The sequence below is a fragment of the Spermophilus citellus genome (genome assembly GCF_964194105.1).
Source record: "Spermophilus citellus genome assembly, chromosome: 8".
Lineage (NCBI taxonomy): Eukaryota > Metazoa > Chordata > Mammalia > Rodentia > Sciuridae > Spermophilus > Spermophilus citellus.
Genome location: NC_138189.1, coordinates 4,069,042 through 4,088,190, shown reverse-complemented (window position 1 = coordinate 4,088,190; position 19,149 = coordinate 4,069,042). Strand labels below are relative to the sequence as shown.

The 19,149-nt window shown below is 53.7% G+C and overlaps 2 protein-coding genes across 2 annotated transcripts; one reads left to right on the top strand and one right to left on the bottom strand.

The window, feature by feature from the left end:
- Positions 1-1,148: 1,148 nt before the first annotated feature.
- Positions 1,149-6,061, bottom strand: CFAP184 (cilia and flagella associated protein 184). Its single transcript, XM_081304231.1, has one exon. It carries the CDS (start codon positions 5,834-5,836, stop codon positions 4,055-4,057), a length of 1,782 nt encoding a protein of 593 aa, XP_081160357.1. The 5' UTR covers positions 5,837-6,061; the 3' UTR covers positions 1,149-4,054.
- A 183-nt stretch (positions 6,062-6,244) lies between these two features.
- Positions 6,245-18,947, top strand: TADA2B (transcriptional adaptor 2B). The gene is made up of 2 exons (XM_081304232.1): positions 6,245-6,666; positions 16,503-18,947. The coding sequence occupies exons 1-2, from the start codon at positions 6,397-6,399 to the stop codon at positions 17,493-17,495; spliced, it is 1,263 nt and encodes a 420-aa protein (XP_081160358.1). The 5' UTR covers positions 6,245-6,396; the 3' UTR covers positions 17,496-18,947.
- The last annotated feature ends 202 nt before the right edge of the window (positions 18,948-19,149 follow it).

Genomic DNA, 19,149 nt, shown 5'->3' with positions numbered 1-19,149 from the left:
ATTGTATGGTGCCAAATATGTGCTCAGACATTTGCTGATGATATTCAGGCTCTTGCCTGGAAGTTGGCTGAAAAGTGTCCAGATATCTCTGAGAGGCTCAGGGCGCCATCTAGTGCCTGTCCTGCTCCAAGGCTTCTCTGAGCACTGCTCCCTGCAGCCAGCCTGCTCTGGGATGGCTGATTCCCTTCCTGGGCAGGTTCACACCAAGGCCAGGTCTCCCTGGATCAGCTGAAGCCCCTTTCCCAGGGTGCACACACCTTGTGGGACATTCTGTGCAGAGTGAGGAGAACTGTCCTCTGCTCTGACATTACAACAAAATGAGCTACCCGTGGACTTGGAAGCCTGGCTCTGGACTCCAGAGCCTCAGTTCATCTTAAGCGGTGTTCCTTCATCTTTTTCCCCTGCTGTGTGGCTCCTGGTAGAAAGGCTCCAGCTAAAAATAAAGCTGAACTTGAGGTGCAGTTTGGGTAGATGTTAAGAATGGACCTGGGGTTGAATCTTATACCCACCCATTGTCATTAGGTGCTCTGTGACCTAGTCCTCATTTTCTTTTTCCACAACTGAAGGTTTGGAAGAGGACCCAGCTCCTACCCACTGGCTTGTGAAGATGAAACAAAAACAAGAGGCTGAACTAACTCTACCATAAAAACCCCAGAAACATCGGGTGGGTTGCTAGACTCATTCCCTTAACAGTATTTAGTATCTTACGCTCTTGAACTTATGAATTTTAAAAAAACTGAAATTATCTCCCAATTTAAATCCATGTTAATTGTGTAGAATTTGGGAATACAGGAAAGAAAATTAAAATACCTCTAATTTTATCATCGGATAAGGGATACTGTTTTCCTATTCTGCTTTTTTCTATAAATGCATTTCCCCATTTTACAGATGAGTTCATTGTCCCAGGCTGGCCTGATGCCAGAGTCTTCGCCCCAGGCTAGATCTTTCTAGATAGGCCTGTGCTCACCCATGGCAGCCTTTGGGGAGTGTGATCTTTTTTTTTTTTTTTTTTTTTTTTAAGAGAGAGAGAGAGAAATTTTTTTTTAATATTTATTTTTTAGTTCTCGGCGGACATAACATCTTTGTTTGTATGTGGTGCTGAGGATCGAACCCGGGCCGCACGCATGCCAGGCGAGCGCGCTACCGCTTGAGCCACATTCCCAGCCCAGGGAGTGTGATCTTACTTTTTTTTTTAAGTGTGAAAGGCATAGAATAAAGAGAAAGGTTATTTATTTTTTATTTTTTTTTAAAGAGAATTTTTTTTTAATATTTATTTTTTAGTTTTTGGCAGACACAACATCTTTGTTGATAGGTGGTGCTGAGGATTGACCCGCCGCACATATGCCAGGCAAGCGCGCTACTGCTTGAGCCACATCCCAGCCCATGATCTTACTTGTTAAAACCAATATGTAAGTAGAAACTAGAGGACCTTTGAGAAGTAGTAGAGAAAGTGCTGCACAGTTCCCAAGAGCCCTGTGGTCCCTTCCATTCTTGCATTTGTGGGACTCATCACAGTGGTGCTAGCTGGAAGCTTAAAAGTGAAAAGCACCAAGTCAAGGTACCAGAGCTGCCATTGTCTTATGGGCAGGCTCCCACACCAGGGCCAAGACAGAACTAGGGCTACAGACAATCTCGTATGGTTACATAATGTAAAAATCTCAAGTGCAGGAAGTCACCATAAATGACTTCCACTTAGCAAAGGTAAATGTTTCCTTCTCAGGGGCCCTGGCCTCTGCTTACGTGGGCACCTGATTTACAAAACTGTCCTATAAAATTGAAGGGGATACTTGGGGATTTATACCTATTAAAAAGGTTTAGTTTCATGTAGCATCTTGCTCACAATGTATTTTTCAGGCCCTGCACTCTGATAAGAAGGCCTTTGCTCGTGGTGCTGTGGATCAAACCCCAGGCTTCACACCTGCTTGGCAAATAATCTGCCGCTGAGCCCCAGCCCCAGCCCAAGCCTTTGCTTTTAACACTCATAAAGATAACCTCCGTGTGACAGTCCTGTCCTGTGGATCATCTGCATTGGGACTGTCCACAGTCTACCTGCAGTGTTTCTTGCTTTGACTACAAAACTGCCCCTGCCATATGCCCTCCTTGGTTTTACTTTTGAGAGGATGGTCTTTCTTCCTGTAATTTATTTCTGAATCCAACACAGGGCTTAGCAGTTTCTGAGACAAAACATTCAAATAAGGCTTATTTTCAGAATATGAAGGAGATGGGTTAATATATTAGCATAATGCCAAACAACCTGCAGGCCTCCAGGGACCTAGATCTCAGTGGGGGGTAGAAGCCTAAGGAGGCACTCTCTGAGCAGGGACTGCATGCTGGATGGGCCACAGAAAGCGCTGCGATACCATGCTGGGGGTCGTCTGTGGACTTCTTCCTTCAGAAGTTACCCTAGGAAACAGTCTATGGAGTGTTGCTCTTTCCTGGTGAAGCCTGGCCCTGTAATCTGATTGGAACCACAGGAGGTGGGGCCACAGGAGGGGGTGTATCTGTCCAGCACAGTGACTGTAACCTGAGGACATTGGTGACTTACTTTGCAGTCCTTACTTGGTTATTTGCAGCTTAAAGCTTTCTGCAGCTGGGCTGGGATCCACTTGTCACCAGGTTCCAAGCTGCAGGATTCGGCTGGGCAATGCTGTTGGTTCAAAGTCAGCTGAGAATACCTGCTCTCTCTACAGTACACCGGAGAGACAAAGGACAGCATTATCATGAAAGCCACTGCTTGGTCAAGACATGCAGCACTGTTGACCCTTCACCAGGAGGCTTCCCCAGCAGCAGAAGAACCCAGTAGGCCTGCACTGCTTCTAGCTGGAGCCACGAAGAAGAGAGTTCTGTTGGCAGGGACTTACTGCTCCACTTGGCCTTGATGGACAAGGGGAGAAGGAAGACCCATCACAGTAAGGGGAGGACGGCAGTGGAAATCTAAGCTTTTTACTGCCTGCCTCAGTACATGTGGGTGACATCAGAGAAAATAGTGTACTCAAGCCATGGAAGTTAGGAGTTTTAATTTTCCTCTACCTCACAGGGAATATGCTTTAGAAAACGAAATCATGTCATCAAAAGACAAAGCAGTGGCAACATTCTCAGCCACTGAGCCACCTGCCCTGAGTGGGGTTTCTACCAGTCTTCAGAGGCACCCAGCACCAAAGACGGATGGTCTTCCTATGACCTATGAAGTTTAGGAATGAGCGAGCACCCTGTTGCCATCAGAGAGCACTCGGCTGGGTGCGGAAGGCTGTCGTATGTGACGGCAGCAGCCACCATTCACAGTCTTGCACCTGGTAAAACCAATGGTCACTGTTTTGTTTCCCCTGGGAAAAAACATACCACTTTTATTTTTTTAAACAGATCAATGCAGTTTTTTCAGAGGATCCAAGAAAATATTTGATTCTAATGGAAAACCATCATCAAGACAGAAACATAAATGGTGAGAAGACTGAGCTTCCTTCCACTGAAAAAGTAAAGACAACCAAGCATTGGCTTCCTTTCCTGTTGGTCCTCCTTCCTGTTTCCTGGAGAGAGAGGGATGGATGGATGGACAGATAGATAGATGGATGGATATTTACACGCCAGAAGCTAGTACTGGCTACTGACAAAGCAAGATCAAGGGGACTTTGTGAGTTTCTAATTGAGATAGTAATTCAGGACTACACAGCTTAATAAATCCAAAGAGAATTTAATAATTTGCTTAAGCACAGACTTTTCGGTACTCTGCCCACTTGTTGCACTTCACCTACTTACACATAGAAGAGGAACAGTGCTCTTTAGTACTAAGTTACTGAAATTATGGAATTGCTCAACTCTAGTTTTTTCCTGAGAAGTCACGTTACATTAAATCACTCCATTTTTGTTTCTCTGGGTCTATTGCTTCATCCCATGTAAAATTGCTAACCCAATTTTGTGGTCAGCACTAGTTTTGAAGCTGAAAAATGAGAAAAACATCATGGTTCCTAAACCAGAGATCATAGGCCTCTTAAGGATAGCAACAAGGGAAAGTAAAAGTGGATGAGACAATGTTCTGCTGCTCTATTCGTCCACCATATCAGCGGGGGAGGAAGGCTTTGGCTTCCCTGATCTTCTGCCTCATACCTTTGCAGGATAAAGTAAGCCCAGCGTGATGGCGCTTAAGGGATTCTAGGCGCTGGTTGAGTAGTTCAGTCTTGTCCATCTTTTCTTCCAAGTCCCGAAGCAATGATTCCTTGCCCAGAAGGCCGCACTTCTGGTTCAGCTTGATGTTGTCACCCCTCAGGCTGTCTCGGGCTTGCTTGGTCTTGGTCAGGATGTCCCTTCCTAGAGCCACCTGAGCCTCAATTTCCAAAAGCTGTGCCTTTCTGCATGCATTCTCCATATCCATGAAGTGCAGCTTTTCCTTCACGTGGGTTATTATCTGCACATTGTTGGTCACCTTGTTGCGCAGTTTTAAAAGTTCCTCATTTCGTTCCTCCACTTTCTCGTTGAAGGTCTGGTTCTCAATCTTAAGCTGTTCAAAATCAATGAGGAGCAGACCTTCAGTCAAGTCCTCCTGGGCCTTCATTCTGGTTTCAAAATGTGACAGGCTTTGCTTCAGCTGCACGTTCTCCAGCCGCACGGCACTCATCTCCTTCTCCTTTTTATCCTCCAAGGCCTGGATCTGCTTCACCTCCCGCAGTGCAGCCTGGCGCCCACCCCGCATGCGGCAGCTGCCCATGGCCTGCATCACCACCTGCTTCTTGAGTGCCTGGAATCGGTGCCACTCCTTCTCTACCCTGGCCACCTTCTCCTGGCACTGCTGCTTCAGCTGGGCCAGCTCCTGGTGATACCATTCCAGGTCATCTGCCTCTTGCTTCTTCATGTCCTCCAGCATGGCCAGGTAGTGCAAATATGCCTGTTCTTTCTCGGGGGCCTCAGGCTCTGGGCCCTTATCTAGCACCTCCACTGCTTCCACGCCCTTCTTCTTGCGCAGCACCTCACAGATCTTGTGCTGCAGGTACACATTGTAGCGCTGATAGCGGTTCCGCTCTACCACCAGGGTGTTGTACTGCTCCAAGAGCTCATTGCGAAGCTGCTGCTCCTCCAGTTTCTGCACCTCCTCCGACCACTCTTGGTCGTGGTAGTCCACTGAGCCCAGTAGGGAAGATTTCTGCCTTTCCTTGCTTTTCTCCTTTCTTTCAGCACTCTCTACCTTACTCTCCTCCTCCTCCTCCTCCTCCTCTTCTTCCTTCTCTTCCTCTTCCTCCTCTTGCTTAGGTTCCTCTCTTTCAGTCGCTGGGGCTGGAGCAGCATCCTCGCGGGTAGTGGATAACTGCACAGAGTCTCTAGACAGGGCTTTCTTCTTAGTCGTCCTCTTCTTCTTTGCTGCCGCTCTCTCCTCTTTGTCCTCCTCCTCCTCCTCCTCCTCCTCGTCCTCCTCCTCCTCTTTCTCCCCCTTCTCTTCCTCCTCCTCCTCTATTTTTTCCTCCTTCTCTGTAGCCTCCTCCGGTTCTTCGGGCCTGGTTTCGGATTGCGGCTGAGCTGCCGCCTCTTCGGGCTCAGGTTCGGGTTCGGGTTCCGGCTCGGGCTCAGGTTCAGGCTCTGGCTGCTTCCCCGGCTCTCCTAGCACGTCCTCGTCCGCGGCCTTGGTGGCCGCCGGCCCTTCTGGCGCCTCGGTCGGCTCGTCCTCAGCGGCGCCTCCCTCCTGGATCTCTACCAACCCAGCCGCCTCCGCTGCCTCCTCTACCTCCGGCTCAGGCTCCGAGGTTTCGGCGGGGCTCTGGAGGTCAGAGGTGGCCTTGGTCCCAGAGACGAGGCTTTCTCCATCTCCGCTTTGGTCTAGAGAGTCCCCAGCGCGCTCGGAATCCCCTTCCATCTCCGACCACTGCTTCCAGGCCGCGGACCTGGGCTGAAGCTGTTAGGTTTCCCGGGGCAACCGGGCGCACGCGCTGAGCCCCGCGATTGGTCAAACACTATTTGGCATCCTGTCCCTCCACCCCACCTCCGGCCACTGTCGGCCAATAGGAGGCCGCGAGAGGGGCTGATTGGACTTGGGCGCCGGGCGGTGCCTCGGAGGGCGTGGCGCGCCCTGGCCGCTTCCGGTCCGCGCACCGCCCACTGCCGGACCGAGGGCGGGGCGTCGTGGGGGGGGGTGGCGGGCGCGAGGGCGCGCAGGCGCAGCGCGGCGGGCTGGCGGCCGGGCGGTGGCGCGCGGGCGCCTGCGCGATGCGGCGGGGCGACGGCGGCGGCGGCCGGCCCGGGCCCGAGGGCGCCTGCGTGTTGCGGCGGGACGCGGCCCGGCTGGCCGGCTCGGGCGGCGCCTGGGCGGGGGCGGCCGTGGCGGCGGCAGGAGGCGCGGGCGCGGCGGCGGGCGCGGCGGGCGGCTGCGCGCTGACGGCGGGGGGCGCGGCGGGCCGGGCGGGCGAGCGGGGGAAGATGGCGGAGCTGGGTAAGAAGTACTGCGTGTACTGCCTGGCCGAGGTGAGCCCGCTGCGCTTCCGCTGCACCGAGTGCCAGGACATCGAGCTGTGCCCCGAGTGCTTCTCGGCCGGCGCCGAGATCGGCCACCACCGCCGCTACCACGGCTACCAGCTGGTGGACGGCGGGCGCTTCACGCTCTGGGGGCCCGAGGCCGAGGGCGGCTGGACCAGCCGCGAGGAGCAGCTGCTGCTGGACGCCATCGAGCAGTTCGGCTTCGGCAACTGGGTGAGCGGAGGCCGGCGGGCGGGCGGGACCTGGGCGCCCGGCAGGTGTGCGCGGGGCCGGGCGGCCGGGGCGCCCTGGGAGCCGCGCGGGCCTTCTGTCTCCGGTGCCTGTCCCGTCCTGTGTGCGCGCTGGGGGTGTCCGCGGGCGCCCTGAGGGTCGGCCATGCCCAGGCGCTGCGGCCCCGCAACACCCAGGACACTGTGCAATGAATGGCCAGTAATGATGAACAAAGGCGCCTGCACTGGCAGGCACGGGCCCCAAGGTCTGCCCTGCTCTGTCAGAAGGTTTCCGTAAAGACGAGTCTGAGAGAGAAGGTGAGAGCTGGGCTGGACTCCCGTACACTGTCCGTCGTGCCCCAGGCTCTCTTGGGGAGAGAGGAGCGTTTCTTTAGGTTTCAGAGGAGCTCTCTGCCCACTGCTTATCCATACCAGAAAAGAAGAATAAAAATCTCTGGCTACATTGTCACCAAAACCACCAAGGATGTGCAGCCACCTTCAGGCTTTCTGAAAAGTAGGAAAGCGACACTGGACCCTTAATGGCTCTTCCCCCACAGTTTTGCTCTCCTGCCTCCCACCTGCTGCTTTCATCTCCTCTTGCTTTCCTCAAGACCATTCTGCAGCCCTGGAATCTGTTCTTATAATTCATTAGGAAAGAAGTTGCTCCACAAATTACTACCTGATCACCACCCTCCAGACACCTCTGCCTCACTTTGTCCTCACGTGTTGTTTGTGGTTGCACATTGAGCATCGGCTTTGTGCAGAGCAGACACTGGTGAAGGATCCTGAAGGGGAGAAGCCCTCAACCTTGCCTTCAGGGAGCTTATAGTAGTGTGTTCATTTGCTCTAGGCTTCTGCCTTCTGGTTCCCTGCTGACCTACACAGTGACCTGGACTCAGCACCATGCTCATCACTCAGGTTGCAGCTGACACCCGTCGTGAATGCCTTCTTCCATGCCTAGTTCATCAGCAGCCCCCTTTTCAAAATATGTGCAGAACCTAACCCCACTTGGGACCCTAGTGCAGGCTGACCTTCACCCCTCTGCTTGTTTCCTTGCTTAGTTCTCACCTCATCTCACACACACAATCAGTGATATCTTAAGCACAAGTCACGTCTCATGGGCCCTGGTGGCTTCCAGGTCTACTGGGATTTACCTCACTGTCCACTAGGCCATCCAGTGTCTCTGGACCACTGCAGCCCCACTGGTTACCCTGATTCTTCTTCCTTTTTTCTGCACGGAGTGTGCTACCTCCAGCGATGGCTTGAGACTGAGTTCTGCTTAAATGAGTGCCTCAGAGAGACCCATCCTGGCCGTCATTCTTCCAGCACTTATTGCCACAGTATATCTGGGGGCACTGAGCGCTGCAGAGTGCCCTGCTGCGAGTGGAGCACTTTGTATGCAGCTCTTGAAATCTTCTCAACAGCCACAGGTTTGGGATGCTCAGGACAGCTGGGGCCTTCTCTGCAGCACTATGGGAAATGAAATAGCACCCCGAAACTAAAACATTCATGGTGTCTGGGAAGAGGCTGGGCTGGAAGTGGGGAGGCTTCTTTTCTAACAGTCCTTTTCAAACTAATGCACTGGGAAGCTTGTTAGAATGCAGATTTTGGCTGAAGTAGACTGCATTCTTATTAGCCCAGGAGGAAGGGCCTTGGGACTTGCTACTCTTAGTGTAGGCTTGGCCTTGCCACCTGCTGGGCTCTGGCAGGCCTGAAGTGCTGCCTTGCTAACAGGCCACAGGTGCTGCCCAGAACAGCACTAGTTCCAACACTGAGTAGAAAGCGCCATTTTTCTCCAGCTGTGTCGTCTTGGGCTGGTTGTTTCCCTCCGTAGGCTTCATTTTACTTCACCTGAGGCTCTTTCACAGTTTGCACGTGTGGTTCTCTTTCAAGTGTTTATGCTGATCCATGCCCCAAAGTCCTATGCTCCACTCGGTACAGCAGGCCATGCCAGTTCTGTACGGGGTCTTCCTGTACGGGCTCTTCCTGTACGTAGCTCATGTGATCTGAACAGTTCTTATTCCTAATTTACAGTTGAAGAACAGCAACTGTGAGACTGAGCTGCTTGTCCAGGAGTCCACAGCTTTGCGTGCAACAGGGCCAGGTTTGAGCTCAGGCCTGCTGACTGCAGCCAGGGCCTTCCCATGGTGTAAGAGCATTAAGTAATGTGGGTCGGAGGCCCAGAGCTATTGATAGGGCTGGAGGTGTGGACAGGCTGGAAGGGCTATCCTGCAGCCAGACTGGGGCCTGCTTCAGGGAGAGATTAGAGGCGGGGAGGTGACTGGGTGAGGGCAGGAGCAGGTCCAGGGGCTGGGGCTGGATGTGGAAAGAGGCATTGTGGGCATCAGGGAGAGCGAAGAAAAGATAAGGCCCGTATAGCTCTGGTTTCAGATGGCAAGTGGGGAGACGGCCCCGGGCTGTGTGTTCAGTGTGGAGCTCTAGATGGGGTGAGCAAAGAAGGCAGGGTTGAGGTGTTGCTGAAGTCTGGCAGCTGAGGCGGGGGAAGGGGGGTGGCTGAGGGGAGCAAGGTGTATCTGAGGAATGTCAGCCATTGACCCAGGAGGGTTTGGGGATAGTCATGGTCATGGTCTGGCACAGGTGTACCCATGTGTTGGACAGTGGGGGGGGGGTAATGTGGGATGAGACCTTGGCAACAGTGGGGAAGAACTGGCCAACAGACAGTGACCCCGTGGGTCAGGTCCACTGGGCACTGAGGGTCTCCAGGTAGCTGGTGGGTTTCACAGGTTCAGAGTTGGAGCACAGGGACACCTCTGGAACACAGTCACAGAATTTCAGGACAGTTGGAGACTTCATTGGAAGAGCCACGGCTTTGTTGATTATCCCAAGTCCCTGAGCGATGCTGAGGAGGCTAATGGAGGAGGTCCCACCTCTGTGGACTACATTCAGGGGCCTTGGGAAATGGGGCTCAGGCTGGCTCTGCAGGATTTGGATCAATGAGATGAGCAACTGGGAAGGGCCTGGTGGCCTGTATGGTACACTCAGGTTTGTCCTTGGAGGCAGGCGGGATGTCCTGAGTCCGTCACGTTTGCCTTTCCTGCTGGGCACTGCCCTATAGTGGGTTACGGCGTCGTACACTCACTCATCTGCCAACTGGCTCTTGCTCAGTGCTACTGTGTCAGCCCCTCCAGAGACACTGCTAAAAGTGACAGCCTGCGAGCTTTCAGGGGCTGTGTGGTGAGCCACAGTTCTTGTCCTGAGCTGGCCAGATGTGAGTGGAAGGAGCTGTTCCGCGTTCTAGGAGTCCGATGTATTTGGGGAAAGGGAGGACTGGAGATGGAGACTCTGTCCCCATGGGGCGGGCGAGGAAGGCAGGTGAGCTTGTGTGCAGTTAGGGTTTGGGCTAGGATTTTGGAGCTGCTTCCTGCTCCGGAGGTACAGACGTGAGTCCATGTGCTGACACGAGCTCCCCTTGCCCCCACCCTGAGGCCAGATTCTCCCTTTTACAAACGAGGTAACTATTGTGGGTGCTGAAGGATGGGGCAGAGCTGGAGTTTGGGTCCAGGTCTTCTCCCTGCTCTGTGGTTTCCCTGACAGCACAGCCAGAGGCCACCAAGCCCAGGGCCCAGCCTGGACGCTGACCTGGCCTCTCCAAGGCTCAGATGGAATCTACAGTATTTATAAAAAGAATCTCATGAGCTCCGAGGCAGCAGGTCCCAAGCCCATGAAGCTGAATTTGGGAGCTGAGAGCTGGGCCCTTCCACTTCTCTCTGGGCAGAAGGCTGCTTTCAGAGCAGGTGATCTCCAGCCCACAAGTGTCTTGATAGTGGGTTTGTAGGACTTGCTTTAAGGAAAGGCTGGAGGGAAGATCTTGGATGGGGAAAGGGGCTAAATTTAATGGGGCCAAGCACACTTCAATGTGCATCGGATCATCCAGGAGGCCTAGCTGAACACATCTCGTGCCACACATGTGAGTCAGCGATATTTCCTGCAACTTCCCAGGCTGGTCAGCAACCCTTCCTTAAGAGCCACTGAGCCAGGCATGGTGGAACATGCATGTAATCCCAGTGATCTGAGGAGACTGAGGCAGGAGGCTCTCAAGTTTGAGGCCAGCCTCAGCAATTTAGTGAGATCCTGTTTCAAAACAAAAATTAAAAAGGGCTGGGGATGTAGTGCAGTGGTGGAGTGCCCCTGGCCTCCAGTACAGGAAAAGGGAAAAAAACAAAAACCACCAAGGTGGAACAGGAAGATGTTTCTCTTAAAAGAAACTGTTAGGCAGGGTGGGTAGCACATGCCTGTAATCCAGCGACTGAGGCAGGAGGATTGCAAGGCCAAAGCCCGCTTCAGCAACTTAGTAAGGCCTGAACAACTTAGTGAGACACTATCTCAAAATAAAAAGGACCGAGGCTGTGGCTCAGTGGTTATGTGCCTTTGGGGTTCAACCCCTGATACCCCCAAAATAAAAAAAACTGTTAATAATTATTATGATGATGATTATTGGTACTGGGGATTGAATTTAGGGACATTCAACCACTAAGCTACATACCCAGTCCTATTTTGTACTTTAAGACAGGGTCTCACTGAGTTGCTTATTAGCACCTCGCTGTTGCAGAGGTTGGCTTTGAACTCACGATCCTTCTGCCCCAGCCTCCCGAGCTCTGGGATTATAGCCATGTGCCACCACACCTGGCTTAGAATATGAAATTTATCATCTTAACCTTTTTCTTTTTTTTTTTTTTTTGGCAGTACTGGAGACCAAACCCAGGAGTGTTCTGCCACTGAGCTACACGCCCAGCCCTTTTTATTTTGAGACAGGATCTAGCTAAGTTGCCGAGGCTGTCCTCTAATTTATGATCCTCCTGCCTTAGCATCCTGAGTCGCTGGGATGACAGCTGCCCACCAGTACTCAGCCACTTTAACCATCTTGGGCGTGCAGTGCAGTGGCACTGCACACATTTTCGTTGCTATGCAGGCATCACTACACCTACCTGTAGGACTGCAGCGTCCTCCCTATAAGCTCCACTCCTCACCCTCCATCCTCAGCCCATGGCAGTCACTGTGCTGTCTCTGAAGCCAGCCACCCCAGGGCCTTTTGAAGCAGGCAGTGCTTGTCCTTCTGTGGCTGATGTGCCCCACCTAACAGGATGTCTTCTCCTTCTCCCTTCTCTTCCTCTGCTGCTGAGGATGGAACCTAGGCCCTTGCACATGCTAGGCAACCACCCTACCCTGGAACCACACCCCTGGCCCTTTATATTTCTTGAGACAGGGTCTTATGAGGTTGCCCAAGCTGGCCTTGACCTTGTTCCTCCTGCCTCGGCCTCCCATGGCTGGGATCACAGGCATGGCCACCACTATGCCTGCTGAGTTTAATTCGTATCGTAGCATATGCTGGCCAGTGAAGTTTCACTGTGGGCTGCACCTCACTCTGTTTACCTGTGGGTGACCGCGGGCTGCTCAGCCCTGGGGGTGCCTGGTGTGTGCGGATCTCTTCAGTTTCCAGTGCTCCGGGTCACTACCTAGAGGCAGAACTGCCGGGGCGGAGTCTAGGCTTGGTTTCTGAGGAGCTGACCTGCTCTTTCCTGCAGGGCCATGCCGCTCGTCTCAGCTCTGTCACAGGTGGCCTCATCTGACCCTAGGCTTTCATCACCAGGCCCTAATGGCAGTCCTGTCTGTTGGTGAGTCCTTTGAGTGTGGAGAGGAGGACGGCGATCCAGAACTGAGGCTTTCCATCCATACAGCCCAGGAGTGGTGGCCAGGGAAAATGGTCTTAGGGACCCCATCTGACACCCTGGAAGGATGGGCTGCGAAGCCAGTTTGAGTCCGCGATTCCAAGGGCTTGTCTGACTTAGACGGAGGCAAAGCTGTGTGCAGGGCGGTTCCTCTTTCTGACAGGCTGGGGGACTGTTGATGTCCCCACCTGCCTTTTTCTGACCATACTATCCTGCTGCCGCCTGTGGGAAGTTCCTGGGGGTTGCTAGCTGGGTGTCCTTGCAGGCCAATGTCTAGGGGAGAACTGAGATTGGTGGCATAGGAGTGGCTTAGCTGTGGGAGGTGACGGCACTGAGGATGAGAGAAGCTTTGTCCAGCCTGGGGACCATGCCCAAGTGCACATTTGGTCAGCAGGCAAAGAAGGCAGTGCACGGAGCTCCTAAGAAGGGGGAGCCTCAGCCTCCCAGGTCTCCTGTGTATCCTGAAGAGTGGCCGGAGGGTGACCACCAGGAGGCACAGGCAGCATGAGTGCCAGAGCACTGATGTAGGGGTGAGAAGTGAACGGTGTGGGACGGTGTGGAGCGCCTCCAGGGTGCCCTGCCTGCCACTGTGTGCTCTGCACCCTGTTCTTCCCCTGCAGTAGCAGCTCCTCCCGTCCTTCAGGACACTCAGCAGCTGGGCTGGGTTTCCACAGTACAGCAGCACTTGCCTAACGTGTGCAAGGGCCTGGACCCAGTCCCGGCACCAAAGGGGAAAGACTACCCAGCGGTGGGTTCTGGTTCCTGTCTTCTGCTTCTGTCTGGCCTTGCGGGTGGTCCTGCTCTCAGGCTGCCCTCCCCTGGTGGAGCCCCCAGACCCTGCTCCCCAGAAGGGCAGCCTCTGATGGCTTCTGGCCCTTCCTATGAGTCTTCCTATGCTCTTCTCCATTTGAAGAGAGACTGAAGCAGGAGCCAGGCCTCTACTTAGAGACAGTGCATGCCTACCTACCTCTGCAAAGTCTGGCCCCGGGCCACCTGGGAAGGGAAGCCCTGCAACATGGCCCACCCCAGCCTTGTCCCTTGTCTTGTACCTCACAGTCCAGGTGCCAGGTGAAGAGAGGACCGCAGGGCCTTGAGACCTGTGGAGGAGCAGTGGACAGAAGAGCACTCAAGGCTGAGCCAGGGCACTGGGTGTGTGCAGCCTATGTCCAGCATGCCCCTCGGGAGGCCAGGCTGTGCCTGGGTCACGGTCTGGGAGGAAGTGTAGCAGCCCGGGGCCCAGCCTTGCCATTTGTTGTTATAGCAGCAGGGATTGTCTGAGGCAGGGTGTGCGCTGTGCTATGAGGGTGTGGGGTGCCAGGCACACGCTCCTGGCCAGGCCGCTGGGGATGGATGCAGCTCAGCAATGACCAGCCTTGTGCCCGGATGGCAGCTCACCAGAAGGCTGACTTTCCTGATCTGTAAAACATGGGCCATAGTGGCACTGATTCCCCTAGGGCTGTGTGAGGACTTGGCAGATGGTGTCTGTCGCCATGCTCTCTGTCTTCATCTTGTCTGGGGAAACACGTAGGACAAGGAGGGTCACAGACCCTGCCGCAGCCATGAGGACTGGGAGCCATGAGGCCAGGATGTGTGCCAGCTCCAGGGACCACTGAAGGCTTCCTGGACGAGAGGACCTGGGTCTTGAGAGACAAACAGAAGTCTTAGGAGTGAAGCTTACAGCTCCTGGATGGCAGCAGTAGCTGACAGGAGCACAGGCTGCATGGCCCTGTGCACACGGGCCTCCAGCTCCCCCACCACCCTGGGAGAGGGTCTGCTATTATTTCCAGAGTTCAGTGGAGGGTCAAAGGCACAGACGCTCTATAATTTGTCCAGTCACAGAGCTAGGGAGGGATGGAACCAGGCCTGGAAGCCGGGAGCCTGGCCCAGAGCCTGTGCATACGGAGAGGGAGCATCTCTAGTGGTAGCAGTGGTGGGCCTGTGGTTCCTGCTGGGCCTTGCGGAGCTGTGAGGAAAACGGGCTGGACCTCGGACAGGTCCCACCAGGGCATCTGGTTGGCTCCTCGGGTCTGTGCTTCCCAGGTTTCATGGACTGCCAGGTTGAAAAGTGTTTGGGAGGCTGACATAGAACTGCTAACTTTAAAATCTGCCAAATAAGGATTTTTTTTTTTTTTTTAAACCAAAACTCTGCAAGTGGTCTTGCTGGCCACTTCTGAGTTTCTTGCCATGCAACCTTGGTTAAGAGACTGGGTACCTCTGAGTCTCTGAGAAAACTGGGAACCCCAGCCTCACTGGCCTGGGAAGCCCTCTCAGCACCCATCTCTCAGAGGTCTTGGATAACACTGGATGTGGCTGGACCTCCTCCCGGCCTCAGACAAAATGGGGCTAGTGCTCACTGCCAGAGAAGCCACACAGGCCTAGGCCAGCTCTGCTGCTGTCGCCTAACAGTGGGTGGGACTTAGCAGTTTTGCCCTCCAGATGCCCTGGTAAGGAGGTCTGCCAGGGCTCTCCATCCAACATGGTCCTTTCCTTCCAAGAGCAGGGGCACGGACTCTTTATTAGTTAGACATGACCAGTAGTTCTGTCTGTCCTAGAGGCCAGTGTAGGCCCTGGGGGCTTCTGGCCTCAGGACCGTAGGAAGAGAACAAGCCCTCATCTTGGCAGCATTGACCGTGGGTTCCTGTGCCACTGTGGAGTCTGCAGCCTCCACACTTGAGTGGGGCCTCCAGTAGCCTGGGCCACCCAGAATGGTAAATACTCCAGTAGCAGATACTCACAGTTTGGTGTTTCGTCTTGTCCTAAATGCTTCCTGAAACAAAATGAACATATTTGATGCCACTAATGATGTTTTTAAAAAGAAGGAATCACATAATTCATTCTAAGACCACCATCTATCTGTTGCTGCAATCCTGTTTTCTGTATGCTTCTGAGGAGACCTCACAGTGGGTCTCAGGACTGCCTTCCTCATTCCTGCTTTGCTGAGGCAAGCTCATGACCCTTGCAGGTCTCCTGGGAAGTGGCCCCAGACCTGTGCTCTAGGGCTTGTCCCAGAGAAGCCTGGGATGGAGAGGCCCAGGCCAGCTTATAAGCATTGCCAACTTGAATGCACTGGCTGGTTCCTCAGTTCTGGCAGAGCCTTCAGGGGTGGAGACAGGCCACCCGTGGTGGAGTGCTGATGGAGCTGTGTGGCCAAGGTGGGGTACAGAACAGGTTGTCCACTCCTGGGCAGCTGCGGGCTGCCATGTCACTAAGGCAGGGCTGGGCAGTGGCGACAAGAGCCGGTGGCTGGGTGACTGAGTGTGTATTTTGGGTAGTTACTTTCTGAAGTGGCTTTAGTGGTTGACGTTAAGGAAGAGGCCTCTTGGCAGAAGGAAAAGATTGAAGGAGTTCTACGGTTTCCTCCCATTAATCACCCTGGCGCTGTGGCTCCCTGCTGCAGGGGTGTGCACTCCTGGCCTGCGGTAGTGCCTACTGGCTTCTTGGGCAGGAAAGCTGTTGTGAACCAAGGTCACAGGAGATTTTGTGGTGGCATGGTAGAGACCAGAACCCTCCATCTAAGAGCCACACTCTGATCCCCTGGTTTCTAAAGTGGGACTGGCCCACCTGTACTAGCTTTCCCACTCAAACCCTGCAAACCCTGCACCAGCTGTCACTCTGAGGAAAGGGACAAGCTAGCTCTTTCAGAGCTCAAGGCTGTGCAAGTTCTAATGGCAGTGCCTGGCCCTTTCTTTCTTGGGTGGCTAGGAATATGGGAGAACAGTGTGTCCTACAATTGGGCCTGAGTCAGGGTCTGGCCTTGTCTCCATGGGTGCGTCTGTTTTCCGGTCTCTGTGAGGGGTTCAGGCATTTATTTCCTGCCCACCTGGGTGCAGGGTTTGCAGGAGTGTGGGACAGCTGGTACAGGTGTGCCAGTCCCACTTAAGAAACCAGGGGACCAGAGTGTGGCTCTTAGATGGAGGGTTCTGGTCTCCACTATGCCACCAGAAACTCACAGATTTATACCTCTCTGGTCTTCACTCTCAGTACAAAATCAGTCCAGGTTCCTTCTAATGTGGACCTGGAGAGAACGCGGGACTAACTCTTCGAGTGGGTGGGAAGCATTCCAGGTGAGCCTTTGTGAACATGTTGACAGGACTTGGGTGAAAACAGTGTGACAGGCTGACTTTGCAGTAACCTCTGGCCTTTGTTGTCGTAGGAAGACATGGCTGCTCATGTGGGTGCTTCCCGGACTCCCCAGGAAGTGATGGAGCACTATGTGAGCATGTACATCCACGGGAACCTGGGGAAGGCCTGCATCCCCGACAGCATCCCCAACCGGGTGACAGATCACACCTGCCCCAGTGGAGGCCCCCTCTCGCCCAGCCTCACCACCCCGTTGCCCCCGTTGGACATCTCAGTGGCCGAGCAGCAGCAGCTAGGCTACATGCCACTGCGGGACGACTATGAGATCGAGTATGACCAGGACGCCGAGACACTCATCAGCGGGCTGTCCGTGAACTACGACGACGACGACGTGGAGATCGAGCTCAAGCGCGCCCACGTGGACATGTATGTGCGGAAGCTCAAGGAGCGGCAGCGCCGGAAGAACATCGCCCGCGACTACAACCTGGTGCCTGCCTTCCTGGGGAAGGACAAGAGGGAGAAGGAGAAGGCGCTGAAGCGGAAGATCACCAAGGAGGAGAAGGAGCTGCGGCTGAAGCTGCGGCCGCTGTACCAGTTCATGTCGTGTAAGGAGTTCGACGACTTATTTGAAAATATGCACAAGGAGAAGATGCTGCGAGCCAAGATCAGAGAGCTGCAGCGGTACAGGCGAAACGGAATCACCAAGATGGAAGAATCTGCTGAGTACGAAGCCGCCAGGCACAAGCGGGAGCGAAGGAAAGAGAACAAGAACATGGCTGGCTCCAAAAGGGGCAAGGAGGAGGGCAGAGATGGCGAGTTTGCAGCCATCGAGAACCTTCCTGGGTTTGAGCTCTTGTCAGACCGTGAGAAGGTGCTCTGCAGCTCTTTGAACTTGAGTCCAGCGCGTTATGTGACGGTGAAGACCATTATAATCAAAGACCACCTCCAGAAGCGGCAGGGAATCCCCTCCAAAAGTCGCCTTCCCAGTTATCTGGACAAAGTCCTAAAGAAAAGGATTTTAAACTTCCTTACCGAAAGCGGGTGGATATCCAGGGATGCCTCCTGAACAAGGGTGTCCTGGAGCATCCCCAGACACTTCCAAGGCTGGAGCGATGCTCAAGTAGCTTGTGAGCCAAATGGCATGGGGGAGGGGAGAGGAACCGCCTTTTCCCCTGTTGCTCTTTTTAAACAAATTGAGTTCCTTTTTTTAAGATGTAAAAATCTTTTCATGGTCCTCTGAAAGAAGCAATAGTAACAATCTTATATTGGATCATGGGGGAAACAAATATGTTTCTATTTTAACTTGGTCCTAAAAGTAACCCTTGAAGATGATGATTTGCCTTTGGGTGCTCCGTTTGGAGACTGTTAAGAGATTGGATGATTTCCTTGTCTTTCCTGAGCCGCCTTCCCTTCGGGTGCAAAGCTGTGGGTGCAGGGAGTGACATTTTCCTGCTGGGCCACCAGCCACCCATCAGCTTTCCCTGGTGACACAAGCTCTTCTCAGGCAGGGCTGCTATAGGCGCCCCTTTTCTGAGCCCACTGATTCCCCCCCCCCACCGACACCCCACATGGCCTGGGGCACGAGGCACTTTATAGAGGGGCCCATGGGACGCAGACCTGCCCCTGTGTAACAGATGAAGAAGATGAGGCCAGAGAGCACCAGGAGGTTTCCTTACACACTTGAGGAAGAAGCCTTGTTTACACAGTTGATCATGTAAGCTTCCACTTAGCTGTCAGCAGCGGCCAAGTGTGAGTTTGCAGCTCCCAAATCCCAAATCCTGCCTCTTTGTAGTCTGAGCCCAGCCTGCTGCCCACTTGGGGATATCCCCTGGGTGCATCCTTGTCTTGTCCCAAGGATGGGAACCCTGGAGTGGGAGGGTCACAGGACTAGTGGGAACTGCCTGGCTTCCAGGGGTGCCCCTTGCTGCTGTGACTACTTGTAGTGCATTTGACTTGGAAGACCCCATTTTAAAGAGTTCCAGGCCAAGTGCTCAGGGTTCTGAGTTCTGGCATTAGCTTCCTCAGGATTCTTCTCAGTTACAAGTCCTCTTCTCACAGAAAACGATGACCATGCTAGCCCAGCTAGGCGAATTATTTAGTGCATGGCCAAGGCCTGCTCCCATTGGCTGGGCAGAGCCATAGTTCCAGCCCACACGGGCCCTGGCAAGTGTGGTGGTTCCCGGCTGTGTCTTGGGGCTACAGTGCTGCTTCCTGCTCGCCCTCTTGCATCTGACTCAAAAATGGCTCCTTCCCAGCCCAACCGAAAAGCTCGTTTCTGGGGCCTTCTTCAAGGACGTACACGGTACCTTCCTTTTAAACTTGAGGAAGTCGCTTGTCTTCCGGCTGCTCAGGGTTCTCGTGCCCAGACCCTGCTTTAGAGTCCCTGGATGACCATAGACCCCATTCTTCCTGAACTCATCCTGCCCCTGTACCCCCATAGGTACAAGAGCCTGTTTACCTCCCAGAATATTTGAGCTTGAAGTACATTAAAGTGAAGTTATTCAAAGGAAAAAAAAAACCCTCCTCATTTCCAAGGACGACTTGATTATGTGCCTTTTCCTTTCTTTTTACATCCTCTGTCCCTTAGGGTGAGTTTTTCAGCATTAAACAAAACATTCAAGTACACTGTTTAGTTGCAAAGTGTGTTGCGGGCTGGAGAGGAGTACCCGCTCGCTAGACCAGGGCTTCTTGGCAGATGCTGAGCAGTGACACTGCTCCAG